At 37.0% G+C, this 22,943-nt stretch overlaps 3 protein-coding genes and 1 long non-coding RNA gene across 5 annotated transcripts in view; 3 read left to right on the top strand and 1 right to left on the bottom strand.

Annotated features, from left to right (window-relative positions):
• The window catches only part of LOC114522461, a 31,044-nt gene extending 30,768 nt beyond the window's left edge, over positions 1-276 (top strand). Inside the window, exon 28 of the mRNA XM_028543148.1 lies at positions 195-276. The gene's annotated coding sequence lies outside the window, so the exon portion shown is untranslated. The remainder of the gene's footprint in view (positions 1-194) is intronic.
• A 1,212-nt stretch (positions 277-1,488) lies between these two features.
• LOC114522742 lies at positions 1,489-4,667 on the bottom strand. 2 transcript variants are annotated; one of them, XM_028543484.1, is made up of 6 exons: positions 4,412-4,667; positions 4,026-4,161; positions 3,393-3,583; positions 2,815-2,959; positions 2,651-2,710; positions 1,489-2,314 (listed from the first exon to the last, which is right to left on the bottom strand). In XM_028543484.1, the coding sequence occupies exons 1-6, from the start codon at positions 4,568-4,570 to the stop codon at positions 1,530-1,532; spliced, it is 1,476 nt and encodes a 491-aa protein (XP_028399285.1). In that variant the 5' UTR covers positions 4,571-4,667; the 3' UTR covers positions 1,489-1,529. The 2 variants fall into 2 exon arrangements, with proteins under 2 accessions (XP_028399285.1, XP_028399286.1); XM_028543485.1 differs by having other exon boundaries at positions 2,827-2,959.
• Positions 4,668-4,817: 150 nt separating this feature from the next.
• LOC114522743 lies at positions 4,818-7,812 on the top strand. The gene is made up of 3 exons (XR_003686937.1): positions 4,818-4,918; positions 6,692-6,819; positions 7,774-7,812. It is a non-coding gene; the product is annotated as an uncharacterized LOC114522743 (long non-coding RNA).
• An 898-nt stretch (positions 7,813-8,710) lies between these two features.
• LOC114522553 lies at positions 8,711-22,155 on the top strand. The gene is made up of 5 exons (XM_028543269.1): positions 8,711-8,759; positions 9,360-9,580; positions 9,961-10,234; positions 10,641-11,059; positions 21,434-22,155. Exons 2-5 carry the CDS (start codon positions 9,365-9,367, stop codon positions 21,449-21,451), a joined length of 927 nt encoding a protein of 308 aa, XP_028399070.1. The 5' UTR covers positions 8,711-8,759; positions 9,360-9,364; the 3' UTR covers positions 21,452-22,155.
• The last annotated feature ends 788 nt before the right edge of the window (positions 22,156-22,943 follow it).

The raw sequence follows: 22,943 nt of genomic DNA, 5'->3' as shown, positions 1-22,943 counted from the left end.
GAAGATGTATTGAGACTAGTGTATATCACAGTATATACAGGGCTAATTTTAACAAATTTTAACTTTAAATAGTAAAGGTCTTTGAATGAAGGCCCTTTCCTTCCTACCTACTGAAAGTATGAAATATTTCTACGCTCTTACCACTCTTGATATCTTCATATTTTTAACCTAAATAATTCCGAATAATTTTATAGGGAAAAGACGGTGTCTGTCGAATTTCAACCTGCCCCCAGTATGGAAATTACATGAAACGCTTGGATAATCATCTCTCAGTATTCCATAAGGGTACAACTAGGGCAATGAACGACAGCCTACCTCACCCGGGCGCTTACAAAAGTGCTTATTTGGAAAATCTTCGACAAGGAAAAACAAATTATGTCATTGCTAATCTTGGAAAAAGTAAAGACCTCAGTGACGGAAAAATTTCAGCCAGAAAATCAAGTGTCGCCAGCACATCAAGTGTCGCCAGCACATCAAGTTCCTCTACACATAAAAAATGTATTGTAAAAAGGCGTTTGTTTTCCAAACAAAGTACGTCTACAAAGCAAAAGTTTGTTAAAAGAGGCAATTTTGAATTAAAATTCAGAAGTAAAATTGCAACAGCATCTGAGGACCAAATGAATCAGAATTCTTCCGACCAATTGGTTTCGCTTGAATCATCGAATAATTTCATTGGGGAATGGTGTGCTCATACTCTAAGATTTTTGATCCACAATACTTACTCGTTCAAACTTGGATCTTTACTATCTTTTATAAGAGAAAATCAATCATTGGAAGACTATCACAAAACCAAACTATGCAAAGATGTGTTTGGCGAAGTGCCATTAGATTTTCTAAAGGCCCTAAATTACCACAGAAGGCCGTTAAACAGCTACTTTCAGCGATTAAGATGTCTTCCAAACATACGTCAGAAGACTGTGGATCTATGCATGGCTTGTGAGACAACAGGTGGCAAATGTGTGTGTCCAGAACTAGACACAGCCTTTTTTATTTTCTGCAGAAAACCCTGTTTAAAGGAAAGGTTTGACTGCAAGAAATGCAGTAACTGGGCGATTCATACACACGTGTGCTTTGATTTTTTCTCATGCACCGTGTGTGACAAATATTACTCTAGCACAAAACCGAACTGTGGAAAATATTATGTTTAAATATATCGATATAAATTTGTAACCTGAAACCTTCCGATATTTAATTTTTGCATTTATATATATATATATATATTGCATTTAATAAATACTGCATTTTTATTCGGTATTTATCGTGATAAATGACTGAAGCACATGATATATATTGAGAAAATATTTAAACTGGAGTCTATGAAGTACATGAGTCTACGATGAACCAACCAGAGCCCGAGCTAGAAGCCTTATTGGGGGAGGGGAGTGCATGTGTATTCATATCATTCGTTTTATGCCAAACTGATCATGAATACTATACATGATTATATCTCCCCCCCCCCAATTAAGCAATCTAGCAACGGCCCTGGTACCAATTGACTATAATAATTAACCCTGATAAAAAATTTGACATCATTTCCATTCGCAAGTATTTTCATTACGTAGTTTACCTAAAACTCCTTCGATCGCAAATCTAAATTGTTTTGGTAACTTAAAATTTTCAGTAGCTGCTTCCTCTATTGAAAAATATAATGGTCCATGAGCAGAACGAATAAGGTTCTTACCCGTAATAATGTCACTATGCAAGAATGTGTATGTGTCATCATCTACAAGATCCAACCACTGACCCCGTATTTTGGCCGAGGATACACACTTGGCTATACGCAATGGCTTATCATTCGTACGAAACAGCCAAAATCTTTCTTCTGCAGTCGTGTGTACAGGTAAAACTATGTTTTCAACCTGTCTTGAATGTTGCATGTTATGTCCAACTGCTAACCATGCATCAGGTGAAAAATAACCTTCACACAAACCATATAAGTTTGCCTTCTCTTCATCACTTAAATGCAAATCAACCACCTCAATCTCCTCCTCCATAATTCGCTTCTCAGAATCGGCCAGCACCCTTTGCGCAGCATCTTCTCCAGCAATTTTTACTAGTAAAGGTTTCAAAACATTTACAGTTCCTTGTAAATCACCATTGTTACCAGAAACTGCAGTCGGGTAAACATTCAATGGTTCGTTGAGAGTTGGATCTTCAATGATGAATTTTATTTTGTCTGCAGCCTCCATGATTTTCTTTAGTTGCAAGGAACCATAGTTATATGGTTTCTTAAAAGAAATATCTTCAGGGAGACCAACAACTCTGAATCCACATTTCGAGTACGGCACCCGGCAGCTCTTTCCAACCGCTTCACCTTAAATTTAGAAATAATTCTGATGTTGTAAACATTATACTTTTCGGTTATCCAGTCTAGCTCTTATGAATCATCTCATGAATCATTATAGTATATTGCTAATAATTGCGCAAACCACTGATCATCGGGTGAAGTATGTATTCATCAAAGTTTAGTTGTACTGTAATAGATTCTTCAGGGCTGGTTGTATAAGAAGATGGTTAACCTTTTAACCTACGATTTACCTACGCAACCTATACAACCAGCTGTGATTGTTAAGTTACAGTATTTGCAGCCCTTTAAAGTTTAAAAACACATTAGCAGTTGTGAACAATTTTCTGACAAAAGAAGACTTACTGTATTTCTTGTTAAAGAGATCTTGCACATCATTTCTGCGGTACTTCTTAACAGAACTACCTAAGGTCATGTCATTGGTACTTTAGTTATAAACATAGAATCCCATTGGAATTGCTCTAAAATTGTCACAAAATTATTTTACCAGTGGCCTGTAGAGAACTTACCAAAATACTCACGAAATTTTATGCCAATATCGGGGTTGCAAGATAAAAAATGATTTCCTTCATTGGATCCCAGTTGGAAAACAGTGCCTACATTGTTGATCATCAAAGATGAAGTCTGGCAGCCCAAATCCTCCAGTATCCTGATCTATGGATAAACACACATCTAATGATCACATAATGATTGCCCCGTTTAATTTTTGTTCAACTTACAGTTTAACTATTGCACTGGCCAGTTTGGTAGTGTGGGGCTTTTTTGTCATTAATCATGCTATTTATCATACTTTTATGATGTATTATTTCTTTATCTATTTTGGCACTAAACTAAGGGAAATACTAATCTCTGTATGGTGCCTTAGAAAGCCAGGTGCTCTTATTTCTTGTCCTAACCCTACATTAACCTGTGTTATTCTCATTTAGCCAGATCCACAGTAGCCAAGCTTACCTGTTACTAACATAGAAAATTCTAGAAACCAAGATAAATGATAGCAAAAGAATGGGATGGGAGACCTAGTGCTCAACTATTCTAATTTAACAATATTACAAGTGCCAAACCAAATAAAGGTTTCCGCTATGTATACCTCCTCGACTAGCTTTTTGCAGTGTCTTTCAATAAGCTTTCTCTTTTGCTCATCATCCAACACTTTTATATCAACTGAGCTAAGGGCTTTAGCAGTTTCACCATATTTCTTTTTTTCATCCTCATTTTGCAAATTCCACTTTTCTGCAGCTAGTTTATTCCTTTCAGTATTAGACAAGCCTTTACACTCATCTAAATTAACACAGATATAAAAACTATTTTAGATACACGATAAAAAACCACATCAACCAACATTTTTGAAGAACTGTTTTTTCATCTCATCCAATAAGAGAAAACTCAATATGATGACTATACATTTTGCCTAATATTTAGTTCAATTGTTTTTTCATTTTAGAAATTTGAGCAGCATATTAGCTACTAAATAACATTTAGACATTCAACCCTTGTTTTGTAATCTTTCCAACTCAATTACCATTTCAATGTATTGAATATAATTATGAAGACTTCCTCTCTATTGAAGCCTTATTATAGGGCAAGTGAACACACATGACAGGGCAAAAATTAGGTTTAGGAGATACCATACCAAGATCTAATTTGATTGTTAATGCCTGACCTAGCTCCATGCAATAAATATTGTTAATTTCAAAAATTAAATAAAGACAATTTCACTAACCAGACTTGAAAAACTCACTGCAAAATACATTGTATGAATGTGGTCCTTTTATGTGTTTGGCCCTCTTCAATGTAGATGTTTCATCAAAGGTTTGGCTGGTTGAAGGTTGTTTCCTTTTTTGGTTACCAATCCATTTCTAGGAATAAGCAATATACAGTGTAGTACTCATATAAAATTGTAACCAATATATAATAATATAGTATACAGTAATTAGAAGGAGCACAACAACACAATTTTGAAGTACAAGCATAAAATCTTATTTATAGTTATTAAGCAATTCAAACAACTTTTTAATAAACACTGTTTATGCATGTTACACTTTAATATATCTATTGAAAAAGACACTCTGGTTAATTCTTTAAGATGCACAGATAATCTGGGTTTACCTTAACTTGCGTTTTCGTCAGGCCCGTTTCTTGCGTAGCTTGATCGACTTTGCTGTCATATAAATGACCTGTTCCAACCATTCCATTACCATATAATCGCTCCAGAACGATTCTTTGAGCATCCGTAATACGATTTCTTTGACGTTTTGACGGTTCCATATTTTAAATGTCGAAATATATCAAAATAATACTAAAATTCTATCGAAGTGCAGTCGCGACGAGTAAACAAATTAGCATACACACAAATGCGCATAGAAAAGCACCGTTTATTGGATCAAACGTATTTGACCTTTGCCCTTTGCGCATAGCTGGCCATTGAATGATTTAGATGATCATTTGGCCTGGGTTAGACCTGCACTTCTCAATTGAGAAATCTTGGGTTACAGCCGCTGAGAATATGTGACACGGGTGGGTCATTCTGCGAAAGACTCAAGACTCGATAAGTTCGAAATAAAGGCAAATAAAGAGATAGCTAAGTTCGACAAAAAATTGCTTGTAAGGAACAAGGTAATGTGTGAAACTAATTCCTTAAAGATAACTTGTTGCATGGGAATCGACAGTGAATGAAACAACTTTACTATTTTCATAGGGAAAACGATAATTGTCTTGTGTGTCTTGCCGATCTAACCGTTCGAACTCTTATAATCTAACGTATAAGATTTATAGGGGTTACGGGAAACATAACTCGTTCTGTTTGGACAGGGTTTAGTGGACGTGGTCGAAAGAATAGTTGTTAGCATTACATATAATATATACTATATGCAAGCGTTGCGTATGCAATGCATTTGCGTGGGAAATAAGCATTTGATTGAGCTGAAAAAGCGAAGATAATGTATTTTTAGCAGGATAAGTTTATGGTTAAAAAGTTCCTCGAACAGGCCTTTGTACTGGATTCAATTTGTAGCAATAATACAAGTTATAGAACAGTAAATCTATATCATACTTGGTGATTGAGTTCCGAATATTTAATGACCGCGTCAAATAAAAACATTAATTGGAAGAGGCAGGACTAATTTATTTTATAGCGTTGTTCTTTGTAAGACAGGATTACGAGTTGCATCTTGCCTTTCCGTTTCAAAATTATTCGATAGAATTTCAACTATTCGATAAAACGTTTGGATGGGATTAAGCATACATGGTTACCTTGGCAATTTATGCAGGAAACTCTTTGTCGATTGGATTCATCGTATCGTACAGGCCTGCAAAAAGAATACAAAATAATATTGTATACTCAGGGCTGTCTTGTCAATATCTTCACAAACGTTTTCGAGAGCAAAACCATTCTCAATAACTCCTTGAGATCAGATTTGATACAATATATAAATGACATGCAAGTAGACTGTTGTTCGAAAGATTTGTTGACGATTTTTATTACGAATAATTATTACTAATAATTACTACACCAATGCCCCATATATAGTAAAAAACACGGTTGTTGCATCAGTTAAGACGACATAAATTCTTATGTTTTAGCAAAGTGCAACTCTAGAACTGTTGAATTTTTCGAATACTTCAAAACTGGCTGTTATCTTTAAAATGACGCAGCCCGACAGTGATAATTATGTTGTTTTATGCAAGAGGATTTGTTCGATGTTAATACTCACATTTCCACAGAAAATCATGAAGATACAGTAGATTATAAAATTTTTAAGTTAACTAAAGGCTTAGATTAAGAAAGGACTAGGGCGCTTTCCTTTATATGGAAAAAGCGGCTAGACCGGTCCTGTTGTATTTCGGTACAGACATATTACTGATATTTTAGTGTTTCAATATATCGTTATTTACATCTGCCTAGCACGGGAAATAAAGTTTCACCGCTATATTCTTAACGAAATACTCTATTTCAATTTAAAATATGACGGGTTTGGCCATTTGGCCGCTTAATGGAAAGCACTCATATGCATGATAACTGATCAAATCCTTTTTTCAGTGAATGTGCGCTCCCTGGGTCAGAAGCCTCCCTTTAAATAGCCTGACTCATCGAACTTTTTCAAATATTTCCGAAAACTGGCCGTTATGTTATAATGCCGTAACTGACTTTGATACATTGTTGTTAGACAATGACTTTGTTGGGTTCTCAAGTTGACACATTCTTACCGAAAATGGTGAAAAATACTGTAGATTATAAGATTCTAGGGATTTTAATGGCTGATAAGTTATTTATGATAGTACAAGCCCTTTTCCAACGAGGCTCCCCATGCATAAAAGGGTCTGGAAAGACTAAACCTACGGGTCTATAGGCAGAGAGATTTTGAATTGCTAAGCACTTCTTTGACACAGGAATAAAAGGAAACATGACAAACATGTCACGTCTTGTCATCATTCTCTTGTTGATCTTGGTAACCACGTCAACAGTGATGTCTGGCTGGGCACATAATAGCGGGAATCGCCGAAATAGAAGAAAAAAGGTAGGCAGAGAGTTTTGCTTTCCGCATACGTACAAAATATATGCAATCACAATTCCGAATTTAATTGAATTTAATTAAGACATAAAATTGACTAACGGTGTGGGGGTTTGTTTCTGAAAACCTATTAGACATAAGTATATCGCAATAATAACAACAACAATGGACGATTGCGCTTTAGACTAATTTCTTCCCCGGCGATATTTTCTGAAAGAGCTTACTAAAATTAGTAAAACTTACAAGTTTAGCTGCGAATTGTTGTAAATTTCGGAAAATATAGCCGTGCAAAGGTTACGAATTTTGTATACTTCTGTATTACAGCCGGAAGTGTGTAACTAATTTAGTTACACATTTCCACACGTAATACAAAAGAATGCCAAATTCAACTTCAACTGGCTATATTTTCCGTATTTTACAAAACTTAGCATTTGCACTAATTTAAGTAAGATCTTTCTTACTGTGGTGATTTATTTTCTTCTTGTTACTTCGATCAAAAATTAGTCGAAAGCGCTATTCGTCCATTGTCCGGGGCAGAATATATATACCAGTTGCGATTAAGCAGGTCTCGTATGTATGCCAATCTCCAATTAATTTAAACAATTTGCAGATTAAAGGAAGAATATGTTATTTAGCCACTTCCAAAGAAGTTATACTCGTTCTTAACTTATACTAATTAAAATTTCTTCTCTCTACAGTAAGTATCAGTAAGTATATCTACCTAATATGAACGAGTTTTGTGATTGGCTTTTTGTAACAATAGTGAACAGTGTTGATGATTCGTTCTCTCGGTTCATCAATTTCTATGGTTCATTGTGTTTTATTGTTATCATCAACCAATAGCAAAGCTTGTTCATATAGGTACGTACAGACCCCATAAACTTGGTGTGACACTGCATGTTGAATCTCGAGAAACTGGTCTTCTATAAATTTTATCCTACATCGTTGTTCTTTTTGCAGTGCAATGCCAGAAAAGGCACTTTCTGTAAGCGCATAAATAAGGCAGAGTCACCTTGGACTTGACATGTTGCTCAGGAAGATGCAAGAAATACGGAAAGACGAATCGCGGAATTTCACTCTACGTATGTAAATGAAGCTCTACCATGCGATATGTTACATAAACATGCTACATTGACTTAAATAATTGTTTTTCTTTCGTGCAACTCTAGTGAAACTTAAATAATGTGCTTATATGATGTGAAATATGATGTAAAATATGATGTAAAAATTATGCAAAATAAAAATAGTAGCTATCATTACTTAAAGTCGTAAAGGAGGATTTCCATTTGAAGCGAAAATATACTTGCATAATTATATTCTTTTGAAGACACATTAGTTCAGCTTGACTGTTCTCATTTTAAAAGAATGTGCAAATATTTCGCTAGCGAACATTTCTCTGCAAGTGGAAATCCAGTCAATACAAGACCTCTTTTTACAGCGACATCGTATCTTCCCGGTGCATGTAGAGGGAGGGGTTGGCATGATAACATAGACGATTTGAGTTTCAGCTGTGTTGCAATCAGTTCGTCCCTAGTCAACAACTTCACAGGCCTGATTCCGCGGGCACTTTTTCTCTGCGACTTCTTTTGAATTGTTTGTATATATATAATTTATTTAGAATAAGCAGGCGAACTATTTCACGCATCTCGCTAAAAACTTTGCCGGTGGAATTTTTTTGCATAATTTATTATATAATGAATGGAAAAGTTTATCTTCTTGGCGACTCTGTTGGCACTCTAATAAGATTATCTTTTTCATCTGATCAGATGACCTTTAAAAATGGTTGGCTCACTTTCACTTGCATTTTCTGTGCAAATACTTGCCCGATTTTAATAAAAATTAAACCATTTAAAAGAGAACATTCTCTTGAGTAGATTTAAGTCAATAAACGCACTTACACAACAGTTTTTATTTTCGCCAAGACGAGAAAAAGCCTCAGCCAAAAGGTATGAACTTCAAGTATAGCAAAATACATTTGCAACAACGTTTTGCTACCATTTTCTCGATTGCATTGCAAAATAATGTTGAAAGACCATACAGGGTGTATAAAAAAGGCAACACTTAATAAATTATTCATATTGTTATTAAGCACAATAGTACAATAGTACTTCTTATTGTCTATGTCACAAAGTGAATATCTTTGAATAGTTAAATGTGGTTGCCTTTTTTGATACACCCTGTAGATAACCTTTAATTTTTTAATAGAATTTTTTGTATCGAAAGTCGCATAGGACAAAAACAATAATTTTTTACAGAAGGTCATGCATCATTTTTACAATACAGTCAACTGATGCATATCAATTACGTAGTCCAACAGAAAACAAAAGGAAAAGCCAGTCAGAATGCCGAAATACTTCATGTAAAATGGTAAAAATGTATGCATTCTGATTGGGTTACTGAAAACGTAAACAAACTTGCTGATTGATCTTAAACTAAATTCACCTTGTTTAGAAAATCTTCTGTGTGATTTAGTTAAAATAGGATGAAACTGTAACTCTTTGTTTGTTTATTAAAACGTTAATCGAGTTTTAATGTTACACTTTAAGGTGATATGTTTGCTAACGAAGACGTTATAACTGTGTCCTCGGTCGGAGGGGCGTCTGGTAGCCCGGGCAGTGGGGGGCAGTTTCACCTTGCCCCGGGAAAGATTGATGAACGCGTGCACAGCATTCTGGAGCAAGAAAAGCTAGACCGTGCTGATATGGAAAATTGTTGGAAAAATGATATTAGTAAAGCTCAAGAGGAAGTCGAACGCAGGACTGATAGTGTAAGTGAGAAGTTATATATGTATGTAGACAACAAGGAGGGATTTCGTTTTAGCAAGCTTTTTTACATTTTCAGTAACCCAATCAGAATGCATAAATTTTAACCACTTCCGGTAAAAAGGTGCATTATTTACCATTTTACACGAAATATTGAAAATTTAAACATTCTTACTGGTAAACAAATATGGTAAAATAAATGTAAACAAATATACCGATTAGTTTAAAACGAAATTCCTCCTTGTTTATATCGGCTATTAACTCTATTCATGAAAGCCCTTAGGTGGAAACGCCAAAGAAATATTTGGTCTTTTTTAGGCAGTTGTTATACCACATTTGATACGCTTTTGCAAGTATCTTAGACAATATACTACATTTTTTTCAGCTCGAAGAAAGACAGAGCCTGCTTGAAGTTGAATTACGTGATAAGGTTTTAAAGATTGAAGAGATCGCCGAAGAAAAAACGAAACTTTACGAGGAAACCTTTGCAAAATACCAAGGCCAGCTGCTTGGGAAATACAACGAATTGAAATCTAAAATGGAGGATCATTTCAAAAAGGTGTTCGATAAAATGCAAGCGGACACGAGGAAAGAATTCGAGACGATGCAAAAAAAGTTCAGTCAGAAGGAAAAAGAACTCGACGAGGCCTTTCGAAAATGTAAGTTCGCAACAAGTCCGTATTAATTAGGCAGCGTCTTATGAAAAATATCTCGAGTTAAGGAATAGTTCGAGCTTGTTTCTATAGAGCAATTTAAAGTTACTCTATTTTTCTAACTTCATACAAGACCGTTATCGTGACTACGTTTAAAGTCGTTTAACAAATAATTATATAGGATTGTAGACTTAACTACTAAATGACCTCTGGTCTGAAAATTTGCACCTTAGAAAACAGAATTTTAGGGAATCAAAAACACGAAGGAAACTGCTTGTTTGTTCGTCTATTGTCTTAGGATTTTCACAACAAACCATCGACAAATTCCATCTATTTTACCTAAAAAACATATACTAGTGCATGAAGAAAACCTTGGCTGAGACGCTGATGATGTTACTATGTTTACCTTCAGCACAAGAAAAGTTGGATGCACGTTATGCGGAAACGGAACGCCGTTTGGAGGAGGGGGCGAAGAAAACAGCCGCGGAACTGCACGAAAAATCCAAAAGGTTTTGCGAAACTCTTCGTAAGGAGACCGTTTCAAACTTCCAGTTCGCAAAGGAACAACTTGATCAGTTCGCGGGCGACAAAATCAAAGAGATTATCAAAATTGAGAAGGCGGCGGAGGCAAAATTCGAAGCGCAGGCCTTAGCTTACAAGAAGGATTCGGACGACAAGACTGATATGGCACGTAAGGAGTTGATCAACATCATGGAGAATCGTACAACGAGACATCACAAGGAAATGAAAGAGGGATGTGCCAATAATTTGTCAAAAATGGAAGAAATGGCTGCCAAGCTTGAACGAAGAATACAATCTTTAGAAGAAGTGGTGAGTGTTTTTTATTTCAAAAAGGATTGATGCTTTGTGGTAGAAAGTTTAGAACTATTGCAAATGATGCAGTCTGATCATCTACGCCAGTCTATATATTTAACGAGTAAAAACGATACCGGAATGTCTGAGTTTCTGCGAAGAAACAGAGTTGACTATTCAAAGACAACGAGAGCGAGTTGTCCATTAATTGTTTTAATTTAAATCTAAACATAATACTGGTTTCAAGGCTTATAGAATATTTGAATCGTTTCTTCATCGCTCATGCATTGTTGAACAAAAGTTTCTAAAACTTTTTTACAAATGAATGCGACAAAATTTTGCAAAATGACTGTTAATTGTTGAGGCTTTCATTGAAATACAAACATTTTGCTTTAACCAATCAAGAAGTTGCTGATTACCAGTCTTTACAAACTCCGCGCAAGCGCATAACTAACAAAACCATCAAATTTCATAATTCATATATATAACATTGAATTTTGACGGCTTGGAATTGGCATTTATTTTGAGCCATCTCAATACAATTTCAAATCTGTAGCGGGATTAAAACCGTGGGCCTTCGCGCAGGCCCAAATTAACATTGCAACCAAACGTCAGATTTTGAGAATGCGGTAAAGGCAAACCAATTTAACCTATGAAACTATAGATTTTGAGACAGAAATATTCAGCTTAGTGCATGTGGCAGTCTTTTTACCTAAAATATGTCTATCAATTTTTTATTTATTAATGAAAAACGGCTTTTATGAGCACGAAAATTGGAAGGATGAAGGATGGACGACACATGGATTATATTAAAATATGCATGGGCGTGTGGCTCCGTTGTTAGTTTTTATGATTTGTCAACGTGCACAAATGTTTTCAAATTTTTCTTTTTCTAAATTCCTGGGTGAATGGTTGAATTTTTTAGCAAACCAACGAAATGATATGCCGAATATTGTCATTGATTTATTTTCGTCGATAAAATAAATGTGGTCCGTTGTAACTTAGTAATTAACATAGCCTGCGTTTTCTCCTCCCAGCCGCCTCCAATATCACCTAAACCGGAAGGGTCCACACGGTGGTTCTCGTCCTCGGAGGTACTGTTAACTGGTCGATCGCGTAGATGAATTTTGAATTGATTATTTCAAATAAATCGCATCAAGCTGATTACTGATTATTTTCAATTGGGTATTGATTATCTCCAATTACGTTTTTTGTTTATTTTAAATTGATTACGATAATTCTGAATTAACCACTGATTGTTTCGAATTATACTTCACAAACTCCGGTCGAAATATATGGGAAAACAAATGGTAAAGCTTGTCTTACCGTGCTCTAACTCACATTTCAACGTTTCCGGAACCGGAAATGAAGAGAAAAGAAAAAGAAAACAAGCCCGGGTCACATGACTCGGCCTATAAGTACGTGCCCCCCCGGCGCCTCATCGGCTTTTTCTTCCGTGCTCACTCACGTGTAACACTCTGCATTTTTACGGTAAGTCTTTACGTTTATTTCACGTTTTTATCTTGCCTTCAAGCCTTAGTTTTCTAGGATGTCTGATAATTCAACTCGGAAACGTCATCGTAGTGATCATATGTCCTCTCCCAGCGAAAAATCTTCGCCAAAAGACTCGGAAAATCGAGCTCATCGCCACAAACGAAGGCGGGAAAATAACACCGAAGCTCGTGTTAACGAGGAAACTTTGACCAAAATCCTCGAGAGTGTCAACGATATGAAGCAACAATTTGTGGCTTGGACCACTCGTGTATCGGCCATTGAGTCGAAATTGAGCGACAATGCTAGCACAACCTCAGCAGGTCTTGGCGAATTCGACGATGATCAATTGTCAATTCACCCATCGGACTCGCCGAAGGAATTCGACAACAACTCGGCCTTTGAGGCACCTTTAGTTGGCTCTATGCCACCTTTAGACGGCGCTGAGCCGACAAATATAAACGATAAATTTAACCCGAACACTGTCGTTTCGGCAGAAGAAGCTTCTTGCGAGTTTTTTGACCCTGAGAGCTCCGCTCGACGACGATGGTCTCCCTCAGACCACTTTGGCAAATTTCTTGAGAAAAACTTGCGCAGACGCCTAACATTAGACCAAGTTAACGAAATTATCGGAGACAATTCTCTCCCTGAGATCGACGCTTGTAATGCTCCTTTACTGGACAAACAGATTTTAAATTACATTCCCGCTAATCGCAAAAAAATTCGTCGAACAACGCGACAAAGATTTGGCGCTTATTCAACGTGCACTACTAAACTCAGCAGGCCCTCTTTGTTGCCTACATGACCGCCTTGAACATCAGGCCACGATTTCTAACGAGGAATTATTGAACACTCTACAGCAATCGCTGTGCTTGTTGGGCTCTGCCAATCATATTGTGACAACAAATCGTCGGAAGAAGATTTTGGGTGCGATTAATCCTGATAAGGCACAACTAGCTGATCGTGAATTTCCCAATGCTGGGAAAATGTTATTTGGGGACGATTTGCCCTCCCTAGCAGCTAAGCATTCCGAGTTATCGCGGAGCCTTACTAAAAACTTGCAAAAGCATCCATACAATGTAAAACCACACCCTACAGGTGGTGGTTCCGCGGCACTAGCCCGCCCAGCAAACAAATATAATTTTCCGGAGCCTACCCAACACAGGTCAACGAGGCCTCAGCGAGGCTCTTTTTCGGCTAATGTTAAGCCCCAGAATTTTCGTGGCAGGCGGGACCAGTACAATCGCAACTGGCCCCGCTAATGTCTCAGCGAACAGCTCGGCTGCCCCTTTTCCTTCACCAGTGGCAAAGTATCACTCAGGACCAACAGGTTCTAAACACAGTTCGGGGTTATCAACTGGAGTTCCTGTCGGAACCGCATCAAAAAGTTATTCCTCCAACAAAGTGCACAGAGGACGCAATGGACGAGGAAATAACAAATTTGCTAATCAAAGGGGCTATCATCCCCGTAAATTTTTCCCGAAAGGGTTTCTACAGTCGGATGTTCCTTGTCCCAAAAAAGGGAGGCTCATTTCGACCCGTCATAGACCTCAGTCAGTTGAACAAATTCGTAAGAACGAACATTTTCAGATGGAAAACTTGCTATGTGCAAAACAAATTATCAACCCAAGAGATGTTATGGTCAAGTTAGACCTCAAAGATGCATACCTAACCATCAGCGTTCACCCCGACTCACAGAAATATCTGAGGTTCATTTACCAGGGCCAAGTTTATCAGTTCAAAGCCCTACCATTCGGTCTAAATACGGCACCACGTGTGTTCACCAAACTGCTCAAACCAGTCGTAGCTTTCCTCCGCACACGCAACATCAGACTTCTGATCTACTTGGACGATATTCTTCTAGTAGCGTCATCCCCGGTGATTTTACAGCAACACACACAGGTTGTGCTAAATTTGTTTCGCGATCTGGGGTTTATAATCAACTACGAGAAGTCGATTCTTGTCCCAACTCAGATCCTGGAGTTTCTAGGATTTATAATCAACTCAGTCACCATGAAGTTCTCTTTACCTCCAGAGAAAATAGTGAAAACCTCCCTCCTGTGCAAATCCTTGCTGAGGGAGAATCCAACATCATTACACACGCTATCTCAACTGTTGGGTTTCCTAGAGTCTTGCCGGCCAGCGGTTTGGCTTGCTCCTCTCCATTTCCGGCACCTTCAGTCGTGCCTGATCGAGCGGGTAACGTTAAACAATGGGGGTTACCAGGGTTTGGTGTATCTGAGAAGATCAGCCCTGGGCGAACTGCAGTGGTGGATTCAGAATATCCATCGAGTCAACGGAAGTCCGATTCGTCCCCCTGCATCCGAAATGACTATAACAACGGACGCCTCCAAGATGGGCTGGGGCGCAACGTGCGGGAATTCTTCAACCAACGGACGTTGGTCGCACGAAGAGAGACTCCTCCACATAAATGTTCTGGAACTGAAGGCAGCCTTTCTTGCAATACGATCATTCCTGAAACATCAGGCGAACATAGCAGTAAAACTCCGCCTAGACAACACGACAGCTGTCTCGTACATAAACAACCAGGGCGGAACCCGCTCCCCAGAGTTGATGTCTCTGACATTAGAACTATGGAATTGGTGTCTACAACACAATATTTTCCTGAAGGCGGAATATCTCCCGGGGGCCGAGAACGTCCAAGCGGACAAAGAGTCGAGAGTGTTCGTCGACTCGAGCGATTGGAAAATACAGTCAGGGATAATAAAACCTTTCCTGCGAAGCAGAGATATCGATCTGTTTGCAACGAGACTAACGAATCAATTACCACGCTACGTAAGTTGGCGCCCGGACCCCAACGCTTATGCAACGGACGCATTCACACTGGATTGGGGCTCCACGAGGGGTTATGCTTTCCCCCCGTTCAATCTGATCCCTCGAACCCTAATGAAAGTCAGGGACGACAATGCAACTCTCCTCCTGGTCGCCCCCATTTGGCAAGCACAACATTGGTGGCCCCTGTTATTACAACTGGCAATACGCCTGCCAGTGTGCCTTCCATCCTCCCAAACACTCCTGGAGGATCCGTCCAACCTAGGGGCAATCCACCCAATGTATCCAAGACTCCAGCTAGCCGTTTGGCTCATCTCCAACAACGCTGCTCAGCAGAAGGTTTTTCGGGAAGAGTTACCCGATTATTGTCCTCTGCTACACGACAGTCGACAAATAAGGCCTACGACTCCGCATGGAACAAATGGATTAGCTGGTGTGCTACAAGGCAAATCGATCCGATTTCAGCAAATATCAGAGATATATTAAGTTTCCTAAGCGATCAATTCGATAACAATCTCCAATACCCTACCATAAACGTCCTTCGTTCTGCCATATCATCCGTACACCCATGGATAGATGGCAAGCCGGTTGGGCAACATCCTCTCGTTATGCGACTAATGAAAGGCATTTCTAATGAACGACCGTGCAAACCAAGATATTCTTCAACATGGGATGTGTCCAGGGTAACCTCGTATTTGTCTTCACTGGGTGATAATGATAAGTTATGCTTAAAACTTTTAACTAAGAAGCTTCTGATGTTACTAGCCTTAATATCACCAGAGAGGTCCTCTGTTCTATCGGATCTCGATGTCCAATTTCTAAAAATTCAACCCGATGGTTTCGTTTTTACACTTACTAAACCGCGAAAGACAGGGGATCCAAGGACTCTCACCACGATAGCTTTTCCATGCTTTCCGGAGGACAACACGCTGTGTCCTTTAAAATGTCTGCAGTCTTACATGATTGCTACAAATGATTTCCGTACACTACCTGACCGGAAGAAACTGTTTCTTTCGCCACTACGTCCGCATCGACCGGTTTCCAAAAGCACAATCGCCAGGTGGTTGTGTGATGTAATAACAGCTTCTGGCATCGATATTCAAAGCTCATTCCACCAGATCAGCGTCAACTTCAACCGCGGCTAAAAAACAACTACCACTAAATGATATTCTCAAAATGGGCGATTGGACATCTCCTTCAACTTTCCAACGATTCTATTTCAAACCAACGATTGATGACAGTTATGCAAAAACAATACTCATATCATAACTTTTTCTTTTTCAGTTACATGTTCGAATCTAAACAAAATTAATGTTGGCTAGCATTTATTTATTGCATTTTGTTTGTTATTTTTCCATATCGTTCAATAAAACTGCGTTTTCTTGTTATTGTTTTTTGCTAGCAGATTGGTTTTGCCCTTCCACGTTGAAATCTACCATTTGTTTTCCCATATATTTCGACCGGAGTTTGTGAAGTATAATTCAAATTACACAAGGGCCTCTTGGGCCTGTTAGTGTAATTATGATTATACGAGCAAACGAAGGGAGAAATATATGGGCCCATCCCGTACCGTCTAGCGGTATCCCATCCCTTATATTTCTCCCTTTTTTTCAGACGTGTTAAAAATAGCCGATGAGGCGCCGGGGGGGCACGTACTTATAGGCCGAGTCATGTGACCCGGGCTTGTTTTCTTTTTCTTTTCTCTTCATTTCCGGTTCCGGAAACGTTGAAATGTGAGTTAGAGCACGGTAAGACAAGCTTTACCATTTGTTTTCCCATATATTTCTCCCTTCGTTTGCTCGTATAATCATAATTACACTAACAGGCCCAAGAGGCCCTTGTGTAATTTGAATTAATCTTGTTTTCTTAAATTGAAGATGGATTATTTTTATGAATTGATTGTGGATTATTTTGAATTTAATTGTTGACTATTTTAAAACAAGAATCGATTTTTAAATCAAGTATTTACCATTTATGTGATTTGTTTCTTATTTTTTTTTAATAATTGATAATTATTCATTTCGAAGGGATTTTTTAGTGCTTATGGTTTGTAATAGTAATTCTATCTTTAAACGGAGACTTGAATAACAAGTTTTTTCTCTCCTCTAGGGTAAACCTTGAAAGTGTGCATTATGTGTGTGGCTCTACAACTTTTAATTTTTTTAGCACTAGAATTTTTACTATATAATAATTACTTTAAGACGTGGAATTTTTCATTTCGAAAGTGATCGTTTTCGTACATTAATAGTGATGGTATCCAGCCTTCTAATTGCATGATTGATATTATTGCATAATTTGTATTTCAAGAAACGTTATTGCACAACGTGGTAGTGTAATTTCAAAGTGACAGCTCTTTTTCCATCTGCAAACAGGACAAAATAGCCTGCTTCGGACTGAATTTTATATTTGCGACCCGTATATCGCTTTGCAATGAGCTGTGTGTTTCAAAACAGAAGAAATTGAAAGTACATACATCTAAAAAGAGAAAATGTTTAGGTAAATGTAAGACAAGCGTACCTAAGTTTGCAGCAATTCACAAGATTTAGGCCCGTTACGCTTTGTCGCGAAAAATACAATTAAAACAATAACTAATGGGATGATAACGATCAATTGCTTTCACTTATTATTTTGAATTGGTTTCTTTTATTCAGATATAATTTTTTTTAATTCAATATTTTTTGAACTATTATTGATAAGTTGATTTCCATATCGATTATTTGCATAATTATATAATTATAACGTATTGATTATTTCGAATTAATTGATTTATGGATTTTGGTAGTTATAATCATTGAATATTTCGAATTATGTGTTTTAACCTTTAAAGTTTTTTCATTAAAACTGTACTCATTATTTTCAACTGATCATTTATTTTGTACCTGCGTTATTGAATAGCATCTGCCTATGGGTCATTACTGAGATAAAAACACATCGTAAGCCATTTCTCGCGTATAAGCGACCAATTTCGCTGAAATTGACGCGATTTAAAAATAAAAACTGTTGTGTAAGTGCGTTTATTGACTTAAATCTACTCAAGAGAATGTTCTCTTTTAAATGGTTTAATTTTTATTAAAATCGGGCAAGTATTTGCACAGAAAATGCAAGTGAAAGTGAGCCAACCATTTTTAAAGGTCATCTGATCAGATGAAAAAGATAATCTTATTAGAGTGCCAACAGAGTCGCCAAGAAGATAAACTTTTCCATTCATTATATAATAAATTATGCAAAAAAATTCCACCGGCAAAGTTTTTAGCGAGATGCGTGAAATAGTTCGCCTGCTTATTCTAAATAAATTATATATATACAAACAATTCAAAAGAAGTCGCAGAGAAAAAGTGCCCGCGGAATCAGGCCTGTGAAGTTGTTGACTAGGGACGAACTGATTGCAACACAGCTGAAACTCAAATCGTCTATGTTATCATGCCAACCCCTCCCTCTACATGCACCGGGAAGATACGATGTCGCTGTAAAAAGAGTCTTGTATTGACTGGATTTCCACTTGCAGAGAAATGTTCGCTAGCGAAATATTTGCACATTCTTTTAAAATGAGAACAGTCAAGCTGAACTAATGTGTCTTCAAAAGAATATAATTATGCAAGTATATTTTCGCTTCAAATGGAAATCCTCCTTTACGACTTTAAGTAATGATAGCTACTATTTTTATTTTGCATAATTTTTACATCATATTTTACATCATATTTCACATCATATAAGCACATTATTTAAGTTTCACTAGAGTTGCACGAAAGAAAAACAATTATTTAAGTCAATGTAGCATGTTTATGTAACATATCGCATGGTAGAGCTTCATTTACATACGTAGAGTGAAATTCCGCGATTCGTCTTTCCGTATTTTCTTGCATCTTCCTGAGCAACATGTCAAGTCCAAGGTGACTCTGCCTTTATTTATGCGCTTACAGAAAGTGCCTTTTCTGGCATTGCACTGCAAAAGAACAACGATGTAGGATAAAATTTATAGAAGACCAGTTTCTCGAGATTCAACATGCAGTGTCACACCAAGTTTATGGGGTCTGTACGTACCTATATGAACAAGCTTTGCTATTGGTTGATGATAACAATAAAACACAATGAACCATAGAAATTGATGAACCGAGAGAACGAATCATCAACACTGTTCACTATTGTTACAAAAGCCAATCACAAAACTCGTTCATATTAGGTAGATATACTTACTGATACTTACTGTAGAGAGAAGAAATTTTAATTAGTATAAGTTAAGAACGAGTATATAACTTCTTTGGAAGTGGCTAAATAACATATTCTTCCTTTAATCTGCAAATTGTTTAAATTAATTGGAGATTGGCATACATACGAGACCTGCTTAATCGCAACTGGTATATATATTCTGCACCGGACAATGGACGAATAGCGCTTTCGACTAATTTTTGATCGAAGTAACAAGAAGAAAATAAATCACCACAGTAAGAAAGATCTTACTTAAATTAGTGCAAATGCTAAGTTTTGTAAAATACGGAAAATATAGCCAGTTGAAGTTGAATTTGGCATTCTTTTGTATTACGTGTGGAAATGTGTAACTAAATTAGTTACACACTTCCGGCTGTAATACAGAAGTATACAAAATTCGTAACCTTTGCACGGCTATATTTTCCGAAATTTACAACAATTCGCAGCTAAACTTGTAAGTTTTACTAATTTTAGTAAGCTCTTTCAGAAAATATCGCCGGGGAAGAAATTAGTCTAAAGCGCAATCGTCCATTGTTGTTGTTATTATTGCGATATACTTATGTCTAATAGGTTTTCAGAAACAAACCCCCACACCGTTAGTCAATTTTATGTCTTAATTAAATTCAATTAAATTCGGAATTGTGATTGCATATATTTTGTACGTATGCGGAAGCAAAACTCTCTGCCTACCTTTTTCTTCTATTTCGGCGATTCCCGCTATTATGTGCCCAGCCAGACATCACTGTTGACGTGGTTACCAAGATCAACAAGAGAATGATGACAAGACGTGACATGTTTGTCATGTTTCCTTTTATTCCTGTGTCAAAGAAGTGCTTAGCAATTCAAAATCTCTCTGCCTATAGACCCGTAGGTTTAGTCTTTCCAGACCCTTTTATGCATGGGGAGCCTCGTTGGAAAAGGGCTTGTACTATCATAAATAACTTATCAGCCATTAAAATCCCTAGAATCTTATAATCTACAGTATTTTTCACCATTTTCGGTAAGAATGTGTCAACTTGAGAACCCAACAAAGTCATTGTCTAACAACAATGTATCAAAGTCAGTTACGGCATTAAAACATAACGGCCAGTTTTCGGAAATATTTGAAAAAGTTCGATGAGTCAGGCTATTTAAAGGGAGGCTTCTGACCCAGGGAGCGCACATTCACTGAAAAAAGGATTTGATCAGTTATCATGCATATAAGAGTGCTTTCCATTAAGCGGCCAAAATGGCCAAACCCGTCATATTTTAAATTGAAATAGAGTATTTCGTTAAGAATATAGCGGTGAAACTTTATTTCCCGTGCTAGGCAGATGTAAATAACGATATATTGAAACACTAAAATACCAGTAATATGTCTGTACCGAAATACAACAGGACCGGTCTAGCCGCTTTTTCCATATAAAGGAAAGCGCCCTAGTCCTTTCTTAATCTAAGCCTTTAGTTAACTTAAAAATTTTATAATCTACTGTATCTTCATGATTTTCTGTGGAAATGTGAGTATTAACATCGAACAAATCCTCTTGCATAAAACAACATAATTATCACTGTCGGGCTGCGTCATTTTAAAGATAACAGCCAGTTTTGAAGTATTCGAAAAATTCAACAGTTCTAGAGTTGCACTTTGCTAAAACATAAGAATTTATGTCGTCTTAACTGATGCAACAACCGTGTTTTTTACTATATATGGGGCATTGGTGTAGTAATTATTAGTAATAATTATTCGTAATAAAAATCGTCAACAAATCTTTCGAACAACAGTCTACTTGCATGTCATTTATATATTGTATCAAATCTGATCTCAAGGAGTTATTGAGAATGGTTTTGCTCTCGAAAACGTTTGTGAAGATATTGACAAGACAGCCCTGAGTATACAATATATATTTTGTATTCTTTTTGCAGGCCTGTACGATACGATGAATCCAATCGACAAAGAGTTTCCTGCATAAATTGCCAAGGTAACCATGTATGCTTAATCCCATCCAAACGTTTTATCGAATAGTTGAAATTCTATCGAATAATTTTGAAACGGAAAGGCAAGATGCAACTCGTAATCCTGTCTTACAAAGAACAACGCTATAAAATAAATTAGTCCTGCCTCTTCCAATTAATGTTTTTATTTGACGCGGTCATTAAATATTCGGAACTCAATCACCAAGTATGATATAGATTTACTGTTCTATAACTTGTATTATTGCTACAAATTGAATCCAGTACAAAGGCCTGTTCGAGGAACTTTTTAACCATAAACTTATCCTGCTAAAAATACATTATCTTCGCTTTTTCAGCTCAATCAAATGCTTATTTCCCACGCAAATGCATTGCATACGCAACGCTTGCATATAGTATATATTATATGTAATGCTAACAACTATTCTTTCGACCACGTCCACTAAACCCTGTCCAAACAGAACGAGTTATGTTTCCCGTAACCCCTATAAATCTTATACGTTAGATTATAAGAGTTCGAACGGTTAGATCGGCAAGACACACAAGACAATTATCGTTTTCCCTATGAAAATAGTAAAGTTGTTTCATTCACTGTCGATTCCCATGCAACAAGTTATCTTTAAGGAATTAGTTTCACACATTACCTTGTTCCTTACAAGCAATTTTTTGTCGAACTTAGCTATCTCTTTATTTGCCTTTATTTCGAACTTATTGAGTCTTGAGTCTTTCGCAGAATGACCATTACCGCAGCGGCATCAAATCCACAGGTTTTAAATCGCCGGAAATTTGCAATAACTGTTGCCAAATGTAAAATTTAAAAATATACTTTGATTGTAAATTAATTTAGAGCGGCTGGGTAAACATTCAAAAGTTTTAATTTTTATTAATTTTTTAATAAGATACATAATAACACAATTTCCTCGACTGAGTAAGGGGTCGATATAAGATTTCAATAGATGAAAATCTAAAGTAATGAGATATAGAAATCGCAATCCCTTTGCTTCGTCGCTACTAATAGAATACCAGAGATACTTTGTCTTTGTGATTAGTCATCAACAATCTGATTAGTCATGTTATACGATAACCGACTCACATCATCACAACAGTTCGACTTCTTAACTGAGCTTAGAATTAAAAGCATCATAATAGCATAGAGTTGGACAAAATGCACCCGAAGGAAAGGGGAAGGTCGAGATGAATGCGAGGTTTTTAAACTCCCCACGATACCAATCCGCTATCGTGTGACTATACAAACCGTGTAATTTATACAAGGTCAGAGAGCAAATCAAATATAGTGGGTGTCAAAATAGGAACGGATAACCGCCTTTCTTAGCCTGCATGACAACACAAAAAGGGTAAAGTGTTGGAAACGCTGCAGATATGTACATAATGATATGAAAATGCAGATATATATACATGCATGATGATATTTGGTCTTTGAATACTTGACGTGTTTAATTTT

The sequence above is a fragment of the Dendronephthya gigantea genome, unplaced genomic scaffold (genome assembly GCF_004324835.1).
Source record: "Dendronephthya gigantea isolate DGI-Jeju-01 unplaced genomic scaffold, DenGig_1.0 000023F, whole genome shotgun sequence".
Taxonomy (NCBI): domain Eukaryota; kingdom Metazoa; phylum Cnidaria; class Anthozoa; order Malacalcyonacea; family Nephtheidae; genus Dendronephthya; species Dendronephthya gigantea.
Note: the sequence above shows the minus strand (reverse complement) of the source record. Positions and strands in the feature narration are given on the sequence as shown.

Coding starts and splice junctions, on each gene's coding strand:
- LOC114522553 (XM_028543269.1), top strand. CDS start 9,365: ATGTTTGCTAACGAAGACGTTATAACTGTGTCCTCGGTCGGAGGGGCG. Junction 9,581..9,960: donor TCGAACGCAGGACTGATAGT/GTAAGTGAGAAG, acceptor CATTTTTTTCAG/CTCGAAGAAAGACAGAGCCT. Junction 10,235..10,640: donor CGACGAGGCCTTTCGAAAAT/GTAAGTTCGCAA, acceptor GTTTACCTTCAG/CACAAGAAAAGTTGGATGCA.
- LOC114522742 (XM_028543484.1), bottom strand. CDS start 4,570: ATGGAACCGTCAAAACGTCAAAGAAATCGTATTACGGATGCTCAAAGA. Junction 3,584..4,025: donor CAGTGAGTTTTTCAAGTCTG/GTTAGTGAAATT, acceptor GTGTTAATTTAG/ATGAGTGTAAAGGCTTGTCT. Junction 2,960..3,392: donor GCAAAAAGCTAGTCGAGGAG/GTATACATAGCG, acceptor GTTTATCCATAG/ATCAGGATACTGGAGGATTT.